This window comes from Stylophora pistillata, chromosome 8 (assembly GCF_964205215.1).
Source record: "Stylophora pistillata chromosome 8, jaStyPist1.2, whole genome shotgun sequence".
Taxonomy (NCBI): Eukaryota; Metazoa; Cnidaria; class Anthozoa; order Scleractinia; family Pocilloporidae; genus Stylophora; species Stylophora pistillata.
Window position 1 is genome coordinate 11460103 of NC_142526.1, and position 22026 is coordinate 11482128.

General features: G+C 39.3%; 2 protein-coding genes and 1 long non-coding RNA gene across 3 annotated transcripts in view; 2 read left to right on the forward strand and 1 right to left on the reverse strand.

Moving 5' to 3' along the window:
* The window catches only part of LOC111328758 (uncharacterized), a 209563-nt gene that overhangs the window by 171762 nt on the left and 15775 nt on the right, over positions 1 to 22026 (reverse strand). The window lies entirely within an intron of this gene.
* Positions 15176 to 18968, forward strand: LOC111328742 (uncharacterized). The gene is made up of 4 exons (XM_022933230.2): positions 15176 to 16703; positions 17738 to 18130; positions 18327 to 18373; positions 18644 to 18968. Exons 1-4 carry the CDS (start codon positions 16569 to 16571, stop codon positions 18888 to 18890), a joined length of 822 nt encoding a protein of 273 aa, XP_022788965.2. The 5' UTR covers positions 15176 to 16568; the 3' UTR covers positions 18891 to 18968.
* On the forward strand, positions 19397 to 21420 carry LOC148724983 (uncharacterized). Its single transcript, XR_015991194.1, has 4 exons — positions 19397 to 19430; positions 19614 to 19677; positions 20395 to 20477; positions 20603 to 21420. It is a non-coding gene; the product is annotated as an uncharacterized LOC148724983 (long non-coding RNA).

Consider the following 22026-nt stretch of genomic DNA (forward strand, 5'->3'; position numbering starts at 1 on the left):
CTAACTCTTTAAAATTGCATGAGCTCAGTTTGTTCAAGTCATGTGCGACTTGTGGTTCCTGATTAAGTAAGCTGAATTTGCTGAAGCAGGTCCGGCAGTCCGGCGTGTCAACATTAAGATATTTTTAGCTTTGAATTATTTTAAGACGGAATCTCCAAGCTCGTTTCCAGGGTCCTCGAGAAAGGAAAGAAGATGAAGGATCTTGGGAACTGAAAGTTGCCTGCGAGACTGAGTGAGCGCATATAAAAGACATAAAAGATCAGGGAGGAAGCAGCGTGGAAAATTTATTCGATTGCGAAGAGCGTGACAATCAAATCATCGGAGCAAAGTGATAAGAATCAATTAAGCCTTTAGCCACTCGCCAATTTAAAGCATTACACTCATCGTCGATCATCATTGTATACAATACAGTACAAGTTTTATTCGCCATTCATAATATATTATATGTGTGTGTGCGTGTGTGCGTGTGTGTGTGTGTGTGCGTGTGTGTGTGTGTGTGTGTGTGTGTGTGTGTGTGCCAGTGTATTGAGTAGAAAAATACGACGTCTACGTTGTTATCCCTATAAGCCAGTCTCGTTATTGCTCACTCATCACAGGATTCGGCTTAGAGGGATAAAAACTGACGTATTTTTCTACTCATCAGGGCAACCTCCCACAATATATGTACATATATATATATATATATATATGAGTGTATATAGATGAGTGTATATATATATATATGCATATATATAAGCGAAATAGGCAACGTAGGATCCAGGACAGTGCTCGACAATGAAGGAGCGATTATAGAAGCAAATGGACTACTCAAGTTACGCACATAGGGATTTTAATACAGCCTGTTTCGTAGACCAACAAAAGTTGATCCACTCATCAGTCAAACTCCATACACACTGAGGCATCGTGACGGTTAACTCTAACCCAGCAACGTGATCACATGACATTGTTTAAAAAATTCAACTTGAAAACCATGCGCGCGCCGATAATAGCGTTAAGAATACTTGAGAATATATTTTTTCCGATGTCTACAATTGGATATTATTTCACTTCGCTTGTTTAAAGAGGCTTCATGTGGATAAGACAAGATAAAAATTTTATCAGTGAGGCATAAATTGCAACGTTTTGTGGCATTGGAATATGCTCTAGCCCTAGCAATAATTTTCCATGAAATCGAATAGTCTTCCCTCTTCTCCGTGAGTTTCCACAGGTACTTGCTCAGCTCTGTGTCATTTCGCCGTCTCTCGTGGTTGAACGACATTCGGTGGTTGCGCAATCTAGTCTTAAAATCTGTCGCTGTGAGGCCAACGTGCGTTTCAGTTTCTTCCCTGGTAGTGACTGTGGCTTGGTAGACAACCTCGCTTTGCAAACATTCCCCTCCTAAAGGGCATTCGTTTTCGTTTCTGCAGTTGCACAATCTTTGGGGGCGGCTTTCTTCGGACATTTTTGCGTTCCTGATTGTGGCTTTGTTATGCCCGTCTATGATCTGTTTCATATTGGGTGTGCATGAGTAGCTCAGTTTAATGGTGTTTCTATTAAAAATTTTCCTCAGTTTGTGGGTGACTGGAAAGCACTTGTCAATAAGGTTAATAAACACTCTGCCAATTTTTGTCTGGACGTTTCTGTTAAATGGTGGGTTAAACCAAATTATGTTTCTTCGCCTTATGGTTTGGTGTTTCGGTCGGTGCGGTTCCGGTTCAGTGAAGTGCAGCTTGTATGTGTAGCCACTCTTGTGTAACGCGTCTTGGTAGGGAGGTGTGGCTTTGTTAAACATGTCTTCGTCAGAAGAGATTTCAGATGGTCTTTTATTGACTGCTTCGGGGATGTTTCGTAGTATGCAAGGTGGGTGGTTAGACTTGCTGTGTACGTATTGAGGGGTAGTTGCTGGTTTTGAATAGGGTCCGAATCTGTCGGTAGTCAGGTCGAGCGTTACATCGAGAATGTTGATGATAGTCTTGTTTGCCTCGATAGTAATTCTAAGGTTGTTTTGGGAAAATATCGTGCATATCTATTTCTTAATTCTCTCCCACTTTTTGTTAATTTCTGGTATAGTCGCAAGCTGTGATAGGAGGTAGCAGCCGACTAGTTCACATGTCTCCGCTCCATCATAACTTCCCATGGTGACGTCGAAAAGGCCGTTGGAATTTTTCTTCTGCCATGGGGTCTTATTGCTAAATAGTAGTGATTCTTTAGGAAGTAGGACGATTTGGCGATCATCTGGGGAGATGTTCGTGTAGTTAGACGCGAAGTCGAGGGCACGTCCGAGTAGATCTTTCGTCATTGAGGGGTTTCACGTTTTTTAAACAATGTCATGTGATCACGTTGCTGAGTTAGAGTTAACCGTCTCGATGCCTCAGTGTGTATGGAGTTTGACTGATGAGTGGATCAACTTTTGTTGGTCTACGAAATTTGTATTAAAATCCATATTTGTATTAAAATCCGAAATTTGTATTAAAATCCATATGTGCGTAACTTGAGTAGTCCATTTGCTTCTATATATGTATATGTATATATACATATATCTATATATATATATATATATATATATATATATATATAGATATATGTATATATATATATATTAAAGATACACGACCGAAGTTTACTTCGGTCGTGTATCTTTAATAAATCCTTAGTTGGGTTTCATATGGGGTTATAGGCTTCCCCTACCCTGTCACCTTGAAAATGAAGTTTTCCGGGAGACCACGTCTCCGATCACGTAAATCACATCTTCGATTGCCGTATTACCAGCATGGTTGTCCTGATAGTGTAGTGGTCATCACACCTGACTAGTAACAGGGGGACGTGGGTTCAAATCCCGCTTAGGGCAAATTTTCTTTTCAAACATTTATTCCATTTAAGTATGATTACTTGGGGTGTGCAGGGCCAGGGTTTTCCTCGTATACAGAACATATATATATATATATATATATATATATATATATATATATAGAATAAATGTTTGAAAAGAAATCCCGCTCAGAATAAATGCTTGAAAGGAGGATCCAATTACGGATACAGGCTAATTTCAATTAAACAAATTCTGTATGGGAGGGAAACCCTGACCCAGTACACCCCAAGTAATCATACTTAAATAGAATAAATGTTTGAAAAGAAAATTTTCCCTGAGCGGGATTTGAACCCACGTCCCTCCTGTTAATAGTCAGGTGTGATGACCACTATACTATCATGACAACCATGCTGGCAAAACGGCAATCAAAGATGTGATTTACGGACAGGAGGATCAATAAGCACGAACGTAGAAAGTTTAAAAATTGCGAGGATGGACAACTTCTGACGTAAAAAATATAAAAAAATTTTGATAAAAAACCTTTCGGTCAGAGATCTTCAGTTATTTACAATTTTAGAAAATAAAAAAAGAGCATTAAATGGGATCGAAGTGCTAATGATTACGTAATTACAGAAAACGACTAATGAACTAGTGCTAATAAAAAGATAACAAAAAACCTAATTACAAAGAAAGCAATGGACAAAATACAAGAAACAAACCCTAAAAACTAAGAGATAAGAATACTAATTATGTTAATATGAGTGGCTTAACCAATTGCAAAGAAGCAATGTGGCAAGCATTAAAAAAGAGAAGGCCCCCTTTTAACTACAACTGTAAACCGTAACAAAATCCCAAAACAAGGCCTTTGGAGCCTGAAAGGGCAAATTAGCAACAAAATCCCTGGAGGGTCCCTTAAATGATACTAATCATGATAAGATCCCTTGGCAGGGCCTCTGAGTCCAAATCCTACCCCAAGGGCCGACAAAATCCAAGAAAAGGGCCTTTGAACGATCAATTAGTAGCGCCTAATATAAGATGGAAAATTAATTATAGCAAGTTCTATTTTTCGAATGAAATTTCTTTCTTTTATTCAAACCACGGGGTGCCAAAGAGAACAACTGAGCACTCCAATATGCCTCTTTTGTTATTAAAAGCCTAAAAATCTCTACAAAGCCACTGGGGGCCTATACCCGATCGATGCATTGGAACGAAAAATCGTCCAGGGTGTGTGAGGTTTTGTTAAAGTGTATAGCTACTTCACAAGTTGTTTTGTTTGTGAGCATAGCAGATTTGTGATTTCGAAATCTCACTTTAAAGTCGGTAGTAGTAGATCCCACGTATTGCAGGCGACATCTCTTACAGGAAGCCAAGTAAATCACCTTTTTAGGGTCACAGGAAAGTCTAGAGTGAATGATGTAATTTTTGCCTGTCTGAAAGCTGAAAAATGATTTAGATTCAACAAAGAAATTCTGACAGAGGTCGCATCTTTTCCTATCGCATTTAAAGCAGCCATTGTTATGAGGAATGGTTTGTCTCTTGCAGGCAGTTTTAAAACGAGATGGTGCTAACAATACTTTGAGATTTTTCGATCGACGAAAAGATGGTAAGATAGAACTTTGAGGAAAAAGTTCTTTCAATTTGGGGTTAGATTGCAGAATAAACAAATGCTTACGTCGGGCAAGTTAGGATTAAATGCAAATTTTTTTTGCTTGCCCCATTGCTTCTTTGCAATTGGTTACGCCACTCATTTTAACGTATTTAGTATTCTTATCTCTTAGTTTTTAGGGTTTGTTTCTTGCATTTTGTCCATTGCTTCCTTTGTAATTAGGTTTTTTGTTATCTTTTTATTAGCACCAGTTCATTAGTCGTTATCTGTAATTACGTAATCATTAGCACTTCGATCTTAATTAATGCTCTCTTTTTTTATTTCAAAAGTTGTAAAGAACTGAAGAAGGTCTCGGACCGAAAAGTTTTTTATTAAATTTTTTCATATTTGTGACGTCAGAAGTTGTCCATCCTCGCAACTTTTAAACTTTCTACGGTCGTGTTTGCTGTGAGGTTTGGACTGCGAATCTTTATTGATCCTCCCGGTGCGGTGCACCTTTGTTGGCCTGAGAGTTCCACTAACGACTTGCGATATATATATATATATTTAGTATAATTTCAGAGCTGAGGAAAGAGTTTCCAGCAATCTGATTGGTCGAGCGGTTCCTTATATGACGCTATATAAACCGCTCCACGCGGTTTATATAAAATGCTAAAGTAAAATGTTGATAAATGTTACTAAAATGTTATGATTTTAGAAATTTCTAAGTTGTTCAGCTCTGAAATTATACCAAGACAATTATTCGCCTCAGGTTTGGTGAATATTGTCGAATAATCCCCTCGACTTCGTCTCTTGGTATTTCACCAGGCACATTTTCAAACAGAAGCTAAGAAGAGTGTTACAGACCTCGCTTTTAGAATGGAATAATTGCTGTAGACTTTTCAAAAAACTTTGTATTTTGCCACCTTTCTTGATTAATTAGTGAGATTATAACTGCACTGAGCCAGAATCTGCTGATTTGGACGAACGAGGTAAGCAACTTTGAACAATGTGTACTATAGTGTTTTTACTTTCTCTAACTTTTAATTCTGCGTAAACTTCAACGATTACTTTATAAGTGAATAAAGGCTGATAGTTTCTAAAGAAACTGTTTGGGGCTGCGTCGGTGGGGGTAACGAAATAATTTGGATCTATCAACAAAGTTGAAATGGTAAATTGGCCACCGTAACGATTACAAAAGCTGACGTTTTGAGCGTTAGCCCTTCGTCGGAGCGAATAGAGGAATTGTGGGTTGTGTGTGCTTTTAAAGGTAGAAAATGGAGCTACGTTATTGGCATAACAATTACATCTTAGTGTGTTAAAATCATTGCAGCGCAACAGTCGGCTGCGTCCTTTGTTTTTACCACATTTCTAGATATTTTTAAACAGCAGTTTACAGGTATGTGTTCTCATGATTACAGCTCCCGAGCACATCATTCGCAGAAAATGTATCATATGATCGCAAAACTGATGCCACACGCTTTTTTTGCCAGACTGCCGTTGAAATCCCTCCGAACATCTAGCCCTAGGCTGCTAACGTTTTCGTTTTGTTTTGCTAAAACCAATTTCTCTCACCTCCAAAAACCTACCACAGTACGATGAAATAGCCAGGCAAGGAGCTGAAAACTGTGTTACTATATCTTCTGTCATAAGCAGCCGTTGCTTTAACAACATGTTTAGATCTTGAAAAATCTTACCAGAGCCTCACTGTGGAAAATTTCCGTTTTCAGGCGGTTTTGTTAAAATGGAGCCGTTGACCGCCTTAATACCTAACCATAATATACGGGGCACCAACGGAGCTGAACAACGTATGCGCATGCGCTAGGTTTTTGAGTATTCCGTTGCTTCGAGGCGTCATTTTCCTTGCCGCTTTTCTTTCATAGAACAGCCTCCAAAAACTTGGTACACCCCCTAAAAATTATCGAAAACTAATTTTCTCCTTGAAACCTCTGAAAATAAGAAAATGCTTCAGACGGGATAATTAACAACTATTCACCAAAGTGAAGGTGGTTAGTGGTGGATATTTACCGAGCCGCGAAGCAGCGAGGTAAATATCCACCGCTAACCACCGACACTGAGGTGAATAGTTGTTTTAGTATATACTAAAACAGTGAGATAATATACACCACCGTCGTTAATTTGAGTGATTTCTTCGCTTGTCACCGATGCAAATCGGGACGCCATTTTTTCCCGAGTTGCTCGCAGGTGAATAGCAAAGGATATTCGGAGTTTGACTAGCCAATCAGAGCGCGCCTTCAACGCTATCCACTGTTTTAGTATATACTAAAAACAATTACACAGTCTATAAGATCATGATGCTTTAAAAATGTATCCTTTTTTATATCAAAGCTTTGAACAAAATGGCAAATCAACAAAATACCCGTAATCAGACAAACACTGTATTCAAAGTCCCTTAATTTTGTTTACTTTGAACACATTCTTGTGAAATGGGATGTTAACTTTTTTTAGTATAATTTCAGAGCTGAGCAGAGTTTCCAGCAATCTGATTGGTCGAACAGTTCCTTATATGACGCTATATAAACCGCTCCACGCAGTTTATATAAAATGTTAATATAAAATGTTAATAAATGTTACTAAAATGTTATAAATTTAGACATTTCTCTGTTGTTAAGCTTTGAAATTATACTAAAACAATTATTCGCCTCCCCGAGACGAAGTCGAGGGGATTATTCGACGATATTCACCGAACCTGAGGCGGATAATTGTTAAATATAAACAGTTTTGCGCAGGAAGTCGTTGCGCGGCTGGCCAAAACTGATCCAATCGCTCATCGCAAATATTTCGTTCAGTGGTTATTTTACGTAAAGTAAAGGCAGTCAAAAGTGAGGAGTGAGCAAATGGCTCAGTTGTGGCCGGCCGTGCGCTATTTTCACGCTCAAAATGTAAAGGAGTAATAAAGAAAACCGCGGTCATACAAAATTTACGAAATAAAATGAAAAGTTCATAGAGATCGGCAAAAGGAAACACAACTATGGAAAAATGAATGTAAGGAATTTTCGAACTGAAACTATTACAACACATATTCTGTTGATTAACCATACTGCTTTGCGCTTTATCAAAAAATTATCCGCTCTTAAAGCACAGTGAGTAACTAGCTTTTATATCATAGGCAATGAGAATTATCCACGAAAATCACTGTGAATAAAATTCGTACTGATTATTAACGTAGCCAATCAGGAGCACAAATACTACACTAAAAAGAATATCTAAGTCCCCATGAAATAAACACATTATGTTAAAGCACGGAAAACGCTCTGTGCGACTTTCATTCACTCGTGGATACAGTCGTTTTCTGATACCGGTCAAATTATCAATAAAATCGTATGCGCACATTTTCCTCATAGTAATCTTTTATGTGGTTGTCAACAAACCCCTGTGGGAAAAAAAAACTTGGTTCTGGAGACTTGAAAGCAAAATACTACTGTCATACCCTTCATAATTCTTCAAAAGGTTTGCACATGCGCAGACGTTTGACAGCTGTAGCAGGTGTTTAAACACAGAAACTGAACGGGTATTTTCCCGAGCTCGATCTCATAAGGAAAAATTTTCAAGGTTACTTTCCATACAAAGTTAGGTTCGTGGTATTTCCCTTTTTCTCCTCCTTTTCGGTAAAGCGAGTCAGAAGTAGAGAATATAATTTCGAATTCTTGTAAGGAATATTTTCCTAACAATATTTTATAACGCATTCAACAATACATTACGCTTTCAAAGCTGTTATCTTCCATACCTGAGATCGTAAAGTTGAACACAACACGTTTACTTTCCTGTTTACGAGGGAAAGGAACTATTGAACTTAAATTCAAACACAATGATGAGGCTGCGAGAGAATTTCAAGAGTTACAATCCTGAAGAATGGAGTACTTGTATGATCTTTGATCGAAATGTTGGCGGTGAACGCGGACTTGCTCAAAAGTGACACTTTATACTTTACCTTATCAAAGCCAGGAAGGACTAGAACTAGTGCGGTAAAGCAGACTGAGCAAGAGGAGAGTCCACACTGAAGAAAGACAGGAAATGTAATTTGCCTTTCATCTTCGCCTCTCTACTAGTACGTGTAGCAAACCTTATCACAAACTGACGACGAAGAAATCAAAAGAGCCTGGGAAAGATAATCACATAAGGGGTTCAACATTCAAGTTACCGAAGCCAGCTGAGTGGTTATTGGATGGTAATCAAATTCGTGGATGAAGAAGCTGTATTTAGTAAGTACGAGTCGTTCTCGTTTGGTCGATTAGCAGCCAATGTAGCCACGAGAAGCCAAAGACGATTGGAAGAAAAACTGTGATGTGACGGAAGATTTAGGACAGTGCTTTAGCAACTATTCTCAGTCTAATCTTGTCAATGAGCAATGTTGTTTTTTGTTGAAAGTGAAATGAAATTAAAATTCTGCTTCTATTGTTGCGATCGAGTAAAGACATTGTATAAAGTTTTCCTTATTCGATCTAGCTCGATGTTTTCTTTCCTTTGGCTAAATATTGGGTGGTTTCTGTTCACCTCCATCAAAGCTTCAAGACCTTCAAAACCGTATAGTTACACTTCCCTAGCTTAGATTTTTACCTAGCGATTTCCTACAAGAATATCTGGTAATTTAATGTAAGTTGTTTTCTTGTTCGTTTGTAGTGTATTATTTAAGAATGCAAAGTTTATTAAGACATAAACCAAGCCGTTGCCGAAGACACAACCGGGAACTTAAGCAGTCACGACGGCAACGCCACGGAAGACGTCGATTAAGAAATGAGTTTCTACTTTTAGTTAGAATCTCGAAAATGGCTGCATGTGTTTTCTGTCTCATAGGGCGCCAGATCTCAAACTCAACATAACGCATAAAAGTAGCGTTGAGTTCCAAATGTAAATTAAAATAATATGCCGCCGCGGTTTCGGTTCGCAGACGATGCAAATATTGGTGATTTCACGTTGTTGTTTTGCAAAGAACGGCTAAGAAATGTACAAAGTTTTGAAACAGACGTGCTGGGCTATTGTTCTGCCCATTAGATCTATTGTTTTTCCACGTTCTCGTTGCCGTCGCCGTCGTGGTTTGCTTAAATTCCCTTATAGGGAGCTTTAACGAGGACGACGGCGACGGCAACGAGAAAGGCAGAAAACAATAGGCTTAATGAGCAAAAACAATCGCCCTGCACGTGCGTTTAACATTTTGGTACATTTCTTTGCCGTTCTCGGCATAAAAACAACGTGAAATAACCAAATTTTAGGTTTTCTCGAGAACGTGAGCGCATGACGTTTAAGTTTTCTTTCTTTTTCCTTACTTTAACGCCGTTCGTAGTGATATAGTTCCTGAATAGTTCGCCAGCATTTTCCAAGTGAAACACATCGGAATAATCTCGAAAGAGTTACAAAAATGAAAAGTTAGATTTTGACACACGTTTTCATTGCCGTCGCCGTCGTCGTTGCTAAAGCTCCTTAATTAATATTGTTGGACGCATCCATAATTTATGCGAAGTTTATTGTTTAATTCTCAGAAATAAGTAGGAAATGGGGTTTCTACTCTGACGTAAATATATTGAACACAAGGCAAGCAAAGGGAACGGAGAGTTGTGGGAATGATAATAAATTACCCTTACATGACCATGCCATGTTGACTCATGTAGACTCATACCCTTCGCTTTACTCGTGCGCCACGAGCAAGCAGCGAATGGGTCTGACTCCTGTCTGTGGCCAGGGTATGCAGGTCAGAATCTTTACTCCGTGATATGGCTGATGTTTGCTATTGCAATCGCCCAACGTTATGGGAAAAGTGAGCCAAGTCGTCAGCATAGCTGAGGTCGTCTAATTGAGGCAACAGTATCCACTGGATTCTATTTTTCTTGTTTGCTGCATGTAGTCTCTCAGTCTTGCAATCCAGTCAATAGCCGGAAGGAACAGGAATGGTGGTTAACATCCTTGCCTGACTCCAGTAAGAACCCCAAAGCCAAGGGAGATCTTGCCAGCATGTGTGACTTTGCATGTCATATCCTCATTGCGAATCAGGCTGATAAAACTTTCACACATAGTCATGAGCTTCCAAATAATCTCTCTGTCCAGGCTGTCGAAAGCTTGGAAGAATTCCATCAGATGGACTGCTCTTCGATAACTCGTAGAGTGACGATCTGGTCCGAACAGGATCTTTCTCTACAGAGGCCAGCTTGGTTGTCTCTAAGCTTATCATTCCCGAGAGTCCTTAGTCTCTCCATGATGACTCTACAAAGAACCTTTTCCAGTCGCTCGCGCTCACCTCGTGGTTCACTTTGGTTTTGAAATGGCAGACGAATTAACTCGTAATAATACCTAAATTTGATGAAATCATTAGCTGTTCTCATCAAGGCAAAGCAGAATTCGTCCTTGACATTCATGGCAGTACATCGGCCGATCCCAAACGTTAATCCCACGGTTCTATACGAATTTCCAGTAGCTAACCTCCACAAAGCAACAGCCACCCCCTTCTCCACGGTGATTGCTTCACGAAGAATTGTATTCTGCCGCATTAACTGAGGGCCAACGAGACCACAGATGTATTCGAATGTATCCATGCTTACCCTGAAGTGCTCTTGCCATAAATGATCTTGAAATCGGTTTAAAACTAGAGGAGCTGTTCAAACCAAAACTGTGGTCTTCGATAAACCCACACTGTCTTGTGCTTACGGCGATAGCGGGTGTTTTGCTGCTGGATTGCCCTAAGATCAGATTTATTTATTATTACCTCATCAGTAGTATAATAATGTACATCCTGCGCCGATTACGTAAGTGGAAGTCATTGCAAAGTTTGACAAGCGATGACGGGTCATTGATGCGTAACACTCCTTCATCGGAAAATTGAGACATGCATAGTTCTGTTGGTGTTCTGGTTTAATTTATAGTTAAACGACATTTCTGTCACAAAGCGGCGAGATTATGACGCCTTGCGGTAAGCATAATGAAGCAACCTGGAGCGTTACCAGATACTCCTGAAAAAAATCCCATACAAAGCCTTAGAAAAGTTTTCTAAGGCTTTGTATGGGACAACGGGAGGTACTTACAGTGCACGCGTTTTGCTTCCTGTCGTCTGGCCACCCTTAGTGGCAACTAATCGATTATATTTGGATATTCTGGGTATCAGAAACTGTCGGAAAGATGGGATTTGTAAGGAATTTTAGGATCATTGTGAACACCATGACCATTTTTATATGTCAGCAATCTACTGATATGTTCCATCAGCAAGTAGCCACAGACACCTGTCTTATGACCAGTTTTGGTCTGAGCTCTCCGAATTCTTTGTTTTGAAAGTGTTGAATAAGCTCGGTAGGGTTTTTTTTTTTTCTGTCAATAGCTCTGTTGGATATGTAGCCCGTGAAGACTGTGATAGAATGGCTGATGTGAGAGAAAGCGAAGACTATAGTCACAGAATATCAATATCTGAAACCAATCTTAGCGCACATGTCACATTTTTTACTAAATGCTTGTTTTTAAAAATCGTAAGAGAAGGCCACATTAATTTTCCTAAAAAAAAATAAATAAAAACGAATTCTCATAGGATTTAATTGGTTAATTGGTCAAGAGTTTTGACGGAGCTCCCTGTGCAGTATTTTGTCCTCGAGAGTATTCTTCCTCTGTTTGTTTCCTCATTTTAATTGAAGGTCACGGCTGGCAGTGTTGAAATGCACATGGTTTCGACAGTCACGCTTGTGAAATCTCGCAGAGTGATACACGTGGTTAGTAGTCTCGACTCTGGCACCTTCTATCATCTCACTTGGTTCAAAAGTCAATAATTGAAATCATTTTGACGTGCAGCCGAACGGAAAATAATGATTAAACTAATTAAAAACAGCTTTTATCTGTTCACTAAATAGGCACTTTCTTGTGGGTGGAAATGTGACGTCAGTCGTCACTTGATCATCTCAAGTCATATCACTATCCTAGCAATTAAAGTCGGTTCAGTAGAAGCCTAAACAAGAGATAACAAATGTGCTTGAACGTGTCATATATGAAGGTTAACTCTCATGTTTGTTCCACTTCAGTTTAAGATTTTAAACATGATTATAAGCTATGCAGGTCAATCTACTTGTAGTTCTAAACTTTCACGGGCGTCTAACGGTTTTTAAACCTGACGTATATATCAGAATCTGGTCTTTAATTAGTATTTGATTCGCAAGTTTTCCATTGGCAATTTTAGTAGAAAAAAAGAGCTCAGAGTTGTCGTCACCTACAATCCTTTAGCTCCGTTAAGTAATCAAAAGAAGCCGACCTAATTTATCTTCTTCCTGCGTAATGGCCGTCTATCCACGTCATTCATTAACCTGCGAGTGAATCGTAACAGATCAGTTTGTCTCGTAGAGTTGTCAAGATGCATCTATCCGCGAGAAGCTAGACTGCATTCATTACTTATGCTTCGGTACCATTCCGAGCCTTTTTTCACCCGCGAATAAGTGTAACGTCTTGAGCAATACCAGCCGGCGAGAGGTCTGTAAAGGCTGTATCTGTGATACTCTCCCAGATGCCTTTCGGGCCTGCTGGCAGGCTAAGATGTATCAGCGCGTTTGCACTGTGGTTTGAGCAAGTCCATCAATTCAGTTATTGAAATATGGAAAATATAAAGGCGATAGTATCTAATTCTGATGAGTGGATGATATATTTCCCTCCATTAAAACTTCTTTCCTTACGTTAAAAACTAAAACCATCGCGGATAATTTACGTGTATTGTGACTCTAAAGAAATGGTTTTATCTGTGAAATTTTTACAGATCACGGTAATATGAGGACATCTCAACAATCTTTATTCCTTGACTGTTCTTGAGCCTACACTGAGTTCCAATACTTATGATGTGGTAGCTCTGGATTCGGTAGTACATGTATCAGTGAAGCTTCTTAGCAAACAATGTCTTGACAGTCACGCATGACTTTACTATGTGACAACTGAAAATCATTTTGAAAAGTAGTCTTGGTTCTGGCAACTCCACTATTTTAAGAAGCTAAAGTACGAGTAAACTGATGTATGAACTGTGTGCAAAGACACATGGAAATAGTGTGAAATTTTGGTATTTTATCAACAAACGGGCATGAGCACATTCAGCAGTTCCACTTGAATTCCCAAATTCAAAAGACTCCACATCCTGTAATTAAGGCATACGAGAATTGATGTCACTCAGTGATGCTAGCTATGCTGTATAATGCTTAAGGCAGTTTTTAGTTGATGTGTACTCGGTAAGTCAGGTTTTACAGGAAAACTTCTTACAGGAAAACTGTTTTAAGAAGCTAAAGTACGAGTAAACTGATGCATGAACTGTGCAAAGACACATGGAAATAGTGTGCAATTTCGGTATTTTATCAACAAACGGGCATGAGCACATTCCACTTGAATGAATGAGCAGTTCCACTTGAATTCCCAAATTCAAAAGACTCCACGTCCGGTAATTAAGGCATACGAGAATTGATGTCACTCAGTGATGCTAGCTATGCTGCATAATGCTTAAGGCAGTTTTTAGTTGATGTGTACCCGGTCAGTCAGGTTTTACAGGCAAACTTCTTAAATCTGTTTCACGAGGTAACTATATTTTTAAAATTTATGTCCTTTTAAACTAGTGCGACCTTATCCAGTCGATATAGTGCAATCAGGTATTAACTTTGTGCGATAACTTTCGTAATGCCTTGAAGGGATGTATACCAGGAGTTTTTAACACTGACTTTCAAGACATCTTAATCAGATTGTAAAAATTTCTCCCTTAAATTGACGTATTCAGCTCTAAGATAGAAGAGAATCCGGCGCATTTGCCGCTTAAAATTGATAAGGTCGGCACCCACGAGGAGACTAGTCCCAGCGACCAGTTTCATGCGACTAATCCCTTCGTGTGAACTACACATTTCTCTGGTCGCAAGGACCGAAATTTGGTCCCTTCGACTGGTCGCACGAATTCAAATCGGTTTGAATTCGTGCGACCAGTCGCAGGGACTTGTCGCATGAAACCAATGTTTGTCCCTTTGTGTGAACTGTTTGTGCGACCAGTCCCTGCGACTAAACGGTAAAAGAGCCAATCACGGGTCAGTATGGTGCGTGACTTCCGGTATTTGTAAACATTGCAGTTTCTATGAATTTTCCCTGAATTCTAGATTTCTACAACTGAAGAATAAAAAACTATTTCTGGTTTTGTAAACATATACAGATGACTTGAAGCCGTTTTGATGGAATTTTTATCCTATTTGACTATGTGTCTGTTAAAAATAAAAAAACAAAAACAAAAAAGGAACACATAAAAGCATGAATAATCTGACTGAGTAAGTGTAGTTCATTTGCGTTGATGTTTAATAGTGCTACAATGAAAAGTTACCAAATTTTCATTGTTTTCGTGTAACGCCCCAGACTAAGAAACATCTTTTGCCTCTTAATTTTCCTATGTTCTTGTGCAATATTGAGTGCCCTCGTGTGTACTCCTTAAGGGACTAGTCCCTGCTACCGGTCCCCTCGTGTAAACCTTTCAAAGACTTGTCGCCGGGACTAGTCGCACCGACCAGTTGCAGGGACTAGTCCCCTCGTGTGTGCCGACCTTTATGTTTGGTAGGGGTGACGTTGCCATAATGTCGAGATATTTCTCCGCTGTAATGCCCCAACGTTTCCAATGGCTGTTCACTTGATTGTGAGAACTTAACATGACATTATGTATTGTCTCCGCCATCAAATCGCAGGAAAAAGCGACTCGCTTACTATTAAAGGTCTAAGAGATATTCCTACCAAACTGTAATCTTACTTTGTTACCTAGAAAGTCTTTTCTAACTCGGACACAATTAATTAAAAACAAAAGCGAAAATGTTGACTATTCTGCTTGTATATACTTGAAAAACGCTGTTCGTTAAAATTTACAAAAAGGAAACTTGAAAAAAAACTCCAACGAACAACCCGCTCTTAAGTTTAAAAAAGAACTGTTTTGAATGCGGAAACATTTCAAAAGAATGAGAGCCAAATGTATAAGATGCAAACTTAGCATTTTAGTAAGTTAAAGATTATCTTTCATTGTTTGTGCATTGCAGAAGGCGGCTGCAGAAAGAGCTTTAAGGTCGACACACACGAGGGGACTAGTCCCTGCGACTAGTCCGTGCGACTAGTCCCGGCGACAAGTCTTTGAAGGGTTTACACGAGGGGACCGGTAGCAGGGACTAGTCCCTTAAGGTGTTCACACGAGGGCACTCAATTGCACAAGAACATAGGAAAATTAAGAGGCAAAAGATGTTTCTTAGTCTGGGGCGTTACACGAAAACAATGAAAATTTGGCAACTTTTCATTGTAGCACTATTAAACATCAACGCAAATGAACTACACTTATTCAGTCGAATTATTCATGTTTTTACGTTCCGTTTTTTATTTATTTATTTATTTATTTTTAACAGACACAGAGTCAAATAGGGTAAAAATTCCATCAAAACGGCTCCAAGACATCTGTATATGTTTACAAAACTAGAAATAGTTTTTTATTCTTCAGTTGTAGAAATCTAGAATTGAGAGAAAATTCATAGAGACTGCAATGTTTACAAATACCGGAAGTCACGCATCATACTGACCCGTGATTGGCTTATTTACCGTTTAGTCGCAGGGACTGGTCGCACAAACAGTTCACACGAGGGGACAAACATTTGTTTCATGCGACAAGTCCCTGCGACTGGTCGCACGAGTTCAAACAAGTTTGAATTCGTGCGACCAGTCGCGGGGACCAAATTTTGGTCCCTGCGACCACAGAAATGTGTAGTTCACACGAAGGGACTAGTCGCATGAAACTGGTCGCTGTGACTAGTCGCAGGGACTAGTCCCCTCGTGTGTGCCGACCTTTAAAGTTTATTTTGGCAAGTACAAGCTACTCATTTCATCGGCTGAAAGTCAATCAACAAGAATCATCCAGCTGCATCACAAGATAAGAACGGCGAGGGCCAGGTATTTGTGCTCAACTTTTAAACTTCTTCTTCTTCTTTTAACAGTTTCATAAGCATACTAATCCTTTACAGCTGGAACCGCTTCTGCCAGCTTTATGAAGCGACTTAGGGAATTGTTTCAAAACTTCTCGACGCTTGTAACGATCTAGTTTCCCTGAATGTTCGTATATTTGTTTGAAATATCTCACTCGATAAAGTGTGAAGCGAGCGCGAGGGAGATACGGTGTTCATTTTCCCTACTCTGCTTCTATTAGTACAGCATTGGTTTCATTAAGTTGCAGATACATCTATCATGGAAAAAGAAACTAACAGATTAGCAGACTGCTTCGTGGCCAGACATACGACAGACCTTGCCGTACGCCTTGAGCTTACTTCTTGTAATCAAAATGGTTCTCGCCATGACCATGTCAAAGAGATGGGGGCAGTGGTAAGAAAGATTGATTACAACACAATGAGGAGTGTTCAGCCTTTAATTCAGGAGACTGATATTGCTTGTCCGGGACTACGTGGCCGATAGGCTCGGGCACAAAGGGCGTGGCCACGAGTGAATCAAGAAGCTTGAAGCTGAGATCGCACCTTTCATTGACTGTAACCTAAAAACCGAAACAGCAACGAGCCCAGATGATCCGGCTAATTCAATTACACAAGCTCGGTCACTTTTTATTCCCTATATGAAGGTTTCAAGGGGAGTAGGGGGGAGGGAATTTGTCACGTTGACGGTTGACGGTTAAAAATAAGCCCTTTTGACGGTTGACGTTTAAATTTTTAGATAATTTGACGGTTGATAGATAATTTTTTGGAATATCATTTATAAAGCGAGCTGAACGCGCGAATTTGGCTGTAAGTTTTCATAATGACGCGTTTATAAAGAGCTGTTAAGTATAACACCTTTTTTTTATTGAATGACCAACGTTTTAAGATACCGGAAGTGTTTCATAAAATACATAAATGTATTTTTGCGATATATCAAAACTTTTAGTCATAAACAAGAGAACTTGACCCCAATTAAGGCAATCGTTTAATTCTTAATTAAGGATATCTGAGACATCCGACGGCTAACACTGGCTTGCTAATTTGACGTTTGACGATAAAAATATTGCGTTTTTGACAGTTGACGGATAATGTTTTGGTCCGATTGACGATTGACGGTTAACCCCATTGAGACCCTCCCATATGACAAAAGTTACTTTAGGGAATTGAAAAATAAACTCACGAAAACTGTCCCCCAACGGTATTATGAGCAGAAAAATACTGCCGATTTAAATTCTACATGAAACAGATACAGCTTATAGATTAATGAGGTATCTACACTGTTTCAATCTATTTCTCTTAAAACTACGACACAAAAACAAGCATTCCAAGCGATTAAAATGGAATAGAATAAAATAATAAAATGGAAGCTAACCCATCTATACGACAAAATTTTTTTTTAGAATTATCCTATTTCGTTTCATTTTCCAGATTGCAGGGTCAAACAGCATTGCTAACGACTCGCCTGCAGCAGGTTCCCCTCCGGCTGTAGTCTTCTCCTCGAACTCTCCAGATACAAACGTTTTAGCATTATATCCACTGAGCATAAGACCCTGGAATGTTGAGTCTTTAGATTCGACCAATAACAGTCCTATAGCATTGGTCCAAGGAGTTGCCAGAGCAACAGACAAAATGAAGAGGGTGATGCAGGAAAAAAAACAGCGGGAACGATTTCGAATGGACCAGGACAGAAGGGAAACAGATATTAGAATCAGAAGAAATAGAGAGACGAGAGAAAGAGAAAGAGGGGAGATAAGATCTAATGGATGGAGAGAATGGCAAGAGGCAGTTCCTGGATCTTTGTGCTCATGCAGCCTTAATGAGGTGACTAAAATGTTTTTATTTTGTTTATTTCCTTCTAAATTAATCAGGTGATCGTTTTTCCTTGCCCTACTCGGGGAAAGTTGCGGCAGTTTCAAGCGAGTAACAGCGATATTTAAAAATATAAAAACTGCCAACCGATAGATGAGACACACCCCATTTGTAATGTCTTATTAAAGAATTTGTTTGCTTTTTTCAGTTTTTAGGAGACATCATTTGCAGAGGATGTGGCAGACAGAGATACTTGTAAGTCTTTTGACTTGCTCAGCTCACTTATAATAATTAATTATTGTAATAATTATTGTAATAATTAATAATGTTTATAATTTAGCGAAGTTGATGTTACATTTTATGCTGCTGCTGGTTAAACCTAATTTGGCGGGAATTTTGCAATTTTCAAGGTGTTTGATTTTGTGATTGTAAGAAGGACAGAAGTAGTCTCTTGGTACCAGTCAGGAATTCTGGCAGTTTTGCATTTTACTAAAGAAGTGATCCCTTTGGTCTTGTCGCTAACAGAGGAAGAGATGGTGTTATTACCAATACAGAAGAAAATTTTGATCAACGTTCTGGTCAATCTGACGGCTCAGTGAGGAACACAAGCAATCGCAGCTCTCTGCTTGATATGAAACGAAGACTGGAAGAAGCGAGCGCCATAGTGGAAAGAGTGCTGAGGGAGAGAGAAAGGGAAGAGTTTGGTCAGGAAAAGAAAAGAAAAGAGCAAGAAATGCGAGCAGAAAGGGCACGTAAGAAGAGAGAAAGATAGGCAAGAGAGCTCCAGGAAGTCGACGTGTGGCCTCAGCACAATTTTCCTGTACTTCTGTGTCACTTTGATGAGCAGAGTGAGGAGGCAAGTTAACTAAAGGACCAGTCATTATATATTACCCGGCGGGGAGGGGTCGGGGGATTTTGGTTGGCGATCACAGGGTTTTCAGGATCAGTCATCGCTAAGAAAGGAAATAGGGGGCTCTTGAAAATTGAACGCTAACGAGGGGGTAACATGGGGAATACTTCGTGGACTTGGAGGGAAGGGGAGTCAAGTGCATTTTATTGCTACACATCCAAAACCCTCCGCCGTCCACCCTCCACCTCCAGGCGATAAGTAATTACCGGTCACTAAACACCACGATGAGCGAAATGGAAAATATTTTGCACAAGAATTAATTTACGCCTCTTGGTTGCGGCCGTGAAATATTCTCCGTACATGGGTGACTAGAACAGGAGCGGTCATTCTTGAAATCATTCTTTTCACGGATATTTTTATTTCATTTCAGAATTTAAGAGGCGAGGGTTCTACAAGACAGAAGTAAGTACAAGCAGGTTGACTATTGAACTTATGCACGGCCTTTGGTCTCCTTTGGCTGCATCAGTCTTCTCAGTCTGACTCATGTTAAACGTTAATTAATCAGTTTGTTCCTTAATCAGTCTGCTTGGGAATGAAGGAATTTTCATACGCGAGCTGGCTAATTATATCTTTTCCTTTGTTTAGAGGAGAAGAAAAACCCAAATGCAGCTCACAGTCAGGACAAGATGAGTGTTTTATTTTTTTAGAGGTAATTGCTGAGATCAATATCCCTGACTTTAGCAACTGCTTCAAAAAACGTTCGATGAACGCATTAAGAGTTATTATTGGCGATACTAATCTACGAACACCCGTGGATACATCAAAAGCAAAATTTTATTCCTCTGGTCTTTATAATTACAATTATTTTAGACGTTGGCGAACGGACATATAAGCATTGGCGAACTGACATTAAACGATGGCGAATCGACCCCTTAGGTCGGCGAACTGTTCGTTGGCGAACTGACACGTTAGCGAACCGACCGGCCCTCAACTGGTCACTTCACGTGCAGGGAACGAGTCTAATTGTAGTGCCATAAAATTATCATTGACACATGTACTTCATGCATGAACTTCCAAGTATCGGCAAATGAATCGAAGTTTCCTGTCTGAGCAACGGGCCTTCATACCATCATATTGCCTCTCTTAGAGGAAGTACTTTTTGACGTGATTCAGATTTAATGTCAACACTAATTGGTAGCTTAACCCTTCCTTTTTGTCCTCTTTTGAGATCATCTAATCGATCACTCAAACGAAGAACTAATTGTTCCCCTTCCCTCTCATAGTGTCGTACGCTGCATTTGTCTCAACACTAGCTATTGTAACCTACAAAAGTCATTTTCAGGACTGCATCAAGACAATGATTAATTAGGTGCATGAATGACAAAACAAGTCGCTTTTATCCTTAACTTCTTGTTCTTATCTTCAGGACACGTTCAGCGGTTGTCAGATCCTTCCATGCTCACACAAGGTTCACCGAGAGTGCGTTCTTACCACGATACAGAATGGCGTGTAAGTGCACCCGAAAAGTTCTTAGTAATAAGTGAGCGATAAGCATTGCTATTATTTTGAAGAGATTATCTTTTATTTTACTTTCTGATCTGATGTCCAGCCATTCTTTGTCATTTTTCCTTCAGCCGCCGCTGCCCCATTTGCCATCGTCTGCTGTTTGGTCTGACGTAATGCACCAAGTAGAAAGTAGCAGTTGACCCATCATCTGACAGGTTTATTAGGAACCATCATAATGACCAACTCCCAGTTGGCTTGTTAGCTCAGTTAGTAGAGCACTGCACCGGTATCGCAGAGGTCATGGGTTTGGATCCCGTACAGGCCTGAAATTTTTTCAGGTTTTATTTTCCCTACTGCTTAAGTAGTGCTCCTCACTGCGAAGATCGTTCTCATGTGCGTTTCTTTAACCGGAGTTCAAATATATGATTTTCATACATTCCTAGCATTAGTTTGGATATCGTTTTGAAATCACAATCGATTATCAAAAAAGACTTTAATGCTTTCGTATTTAAAATGATTGAAAGCTATTTTTAATAGCATAAAGAAAACATAGTAGTTCAGTATACAATGCTTTCGAGTGTTACACCGACGAAAATGCCCCCAGTTACTTCTATTTTTGCGGAATGGACATGTAATGGGATACTCAACAGTGTACCACGATAAAGTGTGTCAGTTGAAAGAAAGTACAGTTGCTAAAATAATCAATACGACAAGCCCGCAGACTTTATTTTGAACTACTTGGAGCTGATTCCTTATTGTGCATGATCCTGGAAACGCATTCAAAGCTCTTTCAAAGTGGTTTATTGTTTAAAAACTTTGTACTGTGATGGATATTATATAGTGTCCGAAGAAAAAGATTTAATCTCATGTACTAAATTAATCTTAATTTTGTTATGTGATTGGATTAGGCACTATCTTAAAAATACAAACTGTCTTACTTTCCAAATGTGACGATGTTGTCAAGGGGGCCACGGTTTTTGCGCTAAAATTTTCATTTGATTATTTTTTTTAAACTGCTTCACTCAAACATTTCCAAAATTGTATGCATTGAGGAGAAGCTGATGACTTAATAGAAATGCATAAACCGATTACTGCGAAATGTTAACCGTTTAACTACATAGCTAAATTTAACATTCTACTGTCTAAACAACTTGTTTTTAACCACCAATCGTCAAAGATATTTTCCCATTAACCTTTTCACTCGACAATATTCACTTCGCCTTCGACGAATAACTGTTAACTATAAAACATTTGTATGCATCACTTTCCGCTCAGAATGATTTTCGTTTTCATAATTTGTGCAGTCGAGGAATTGAGACTCTGTGAGAATCAAACATTATAAGGAAGTAAATATATGACTTGAGGTACATGTTATTTTGTAGTTACGTCCGGTAGTCCTAAGTAAAAGCCGATCAATTTCTGTTAAAATATTACAGCTAGATGCAATAGTTCTCTCCGAGATGTTGCTCAGAAGATAACATTCTCTCAAAGCTATGCACATTCCACTTGTCTGAAACTTTTGTTGTTGAAAACATTAGATGTAAATATCGCC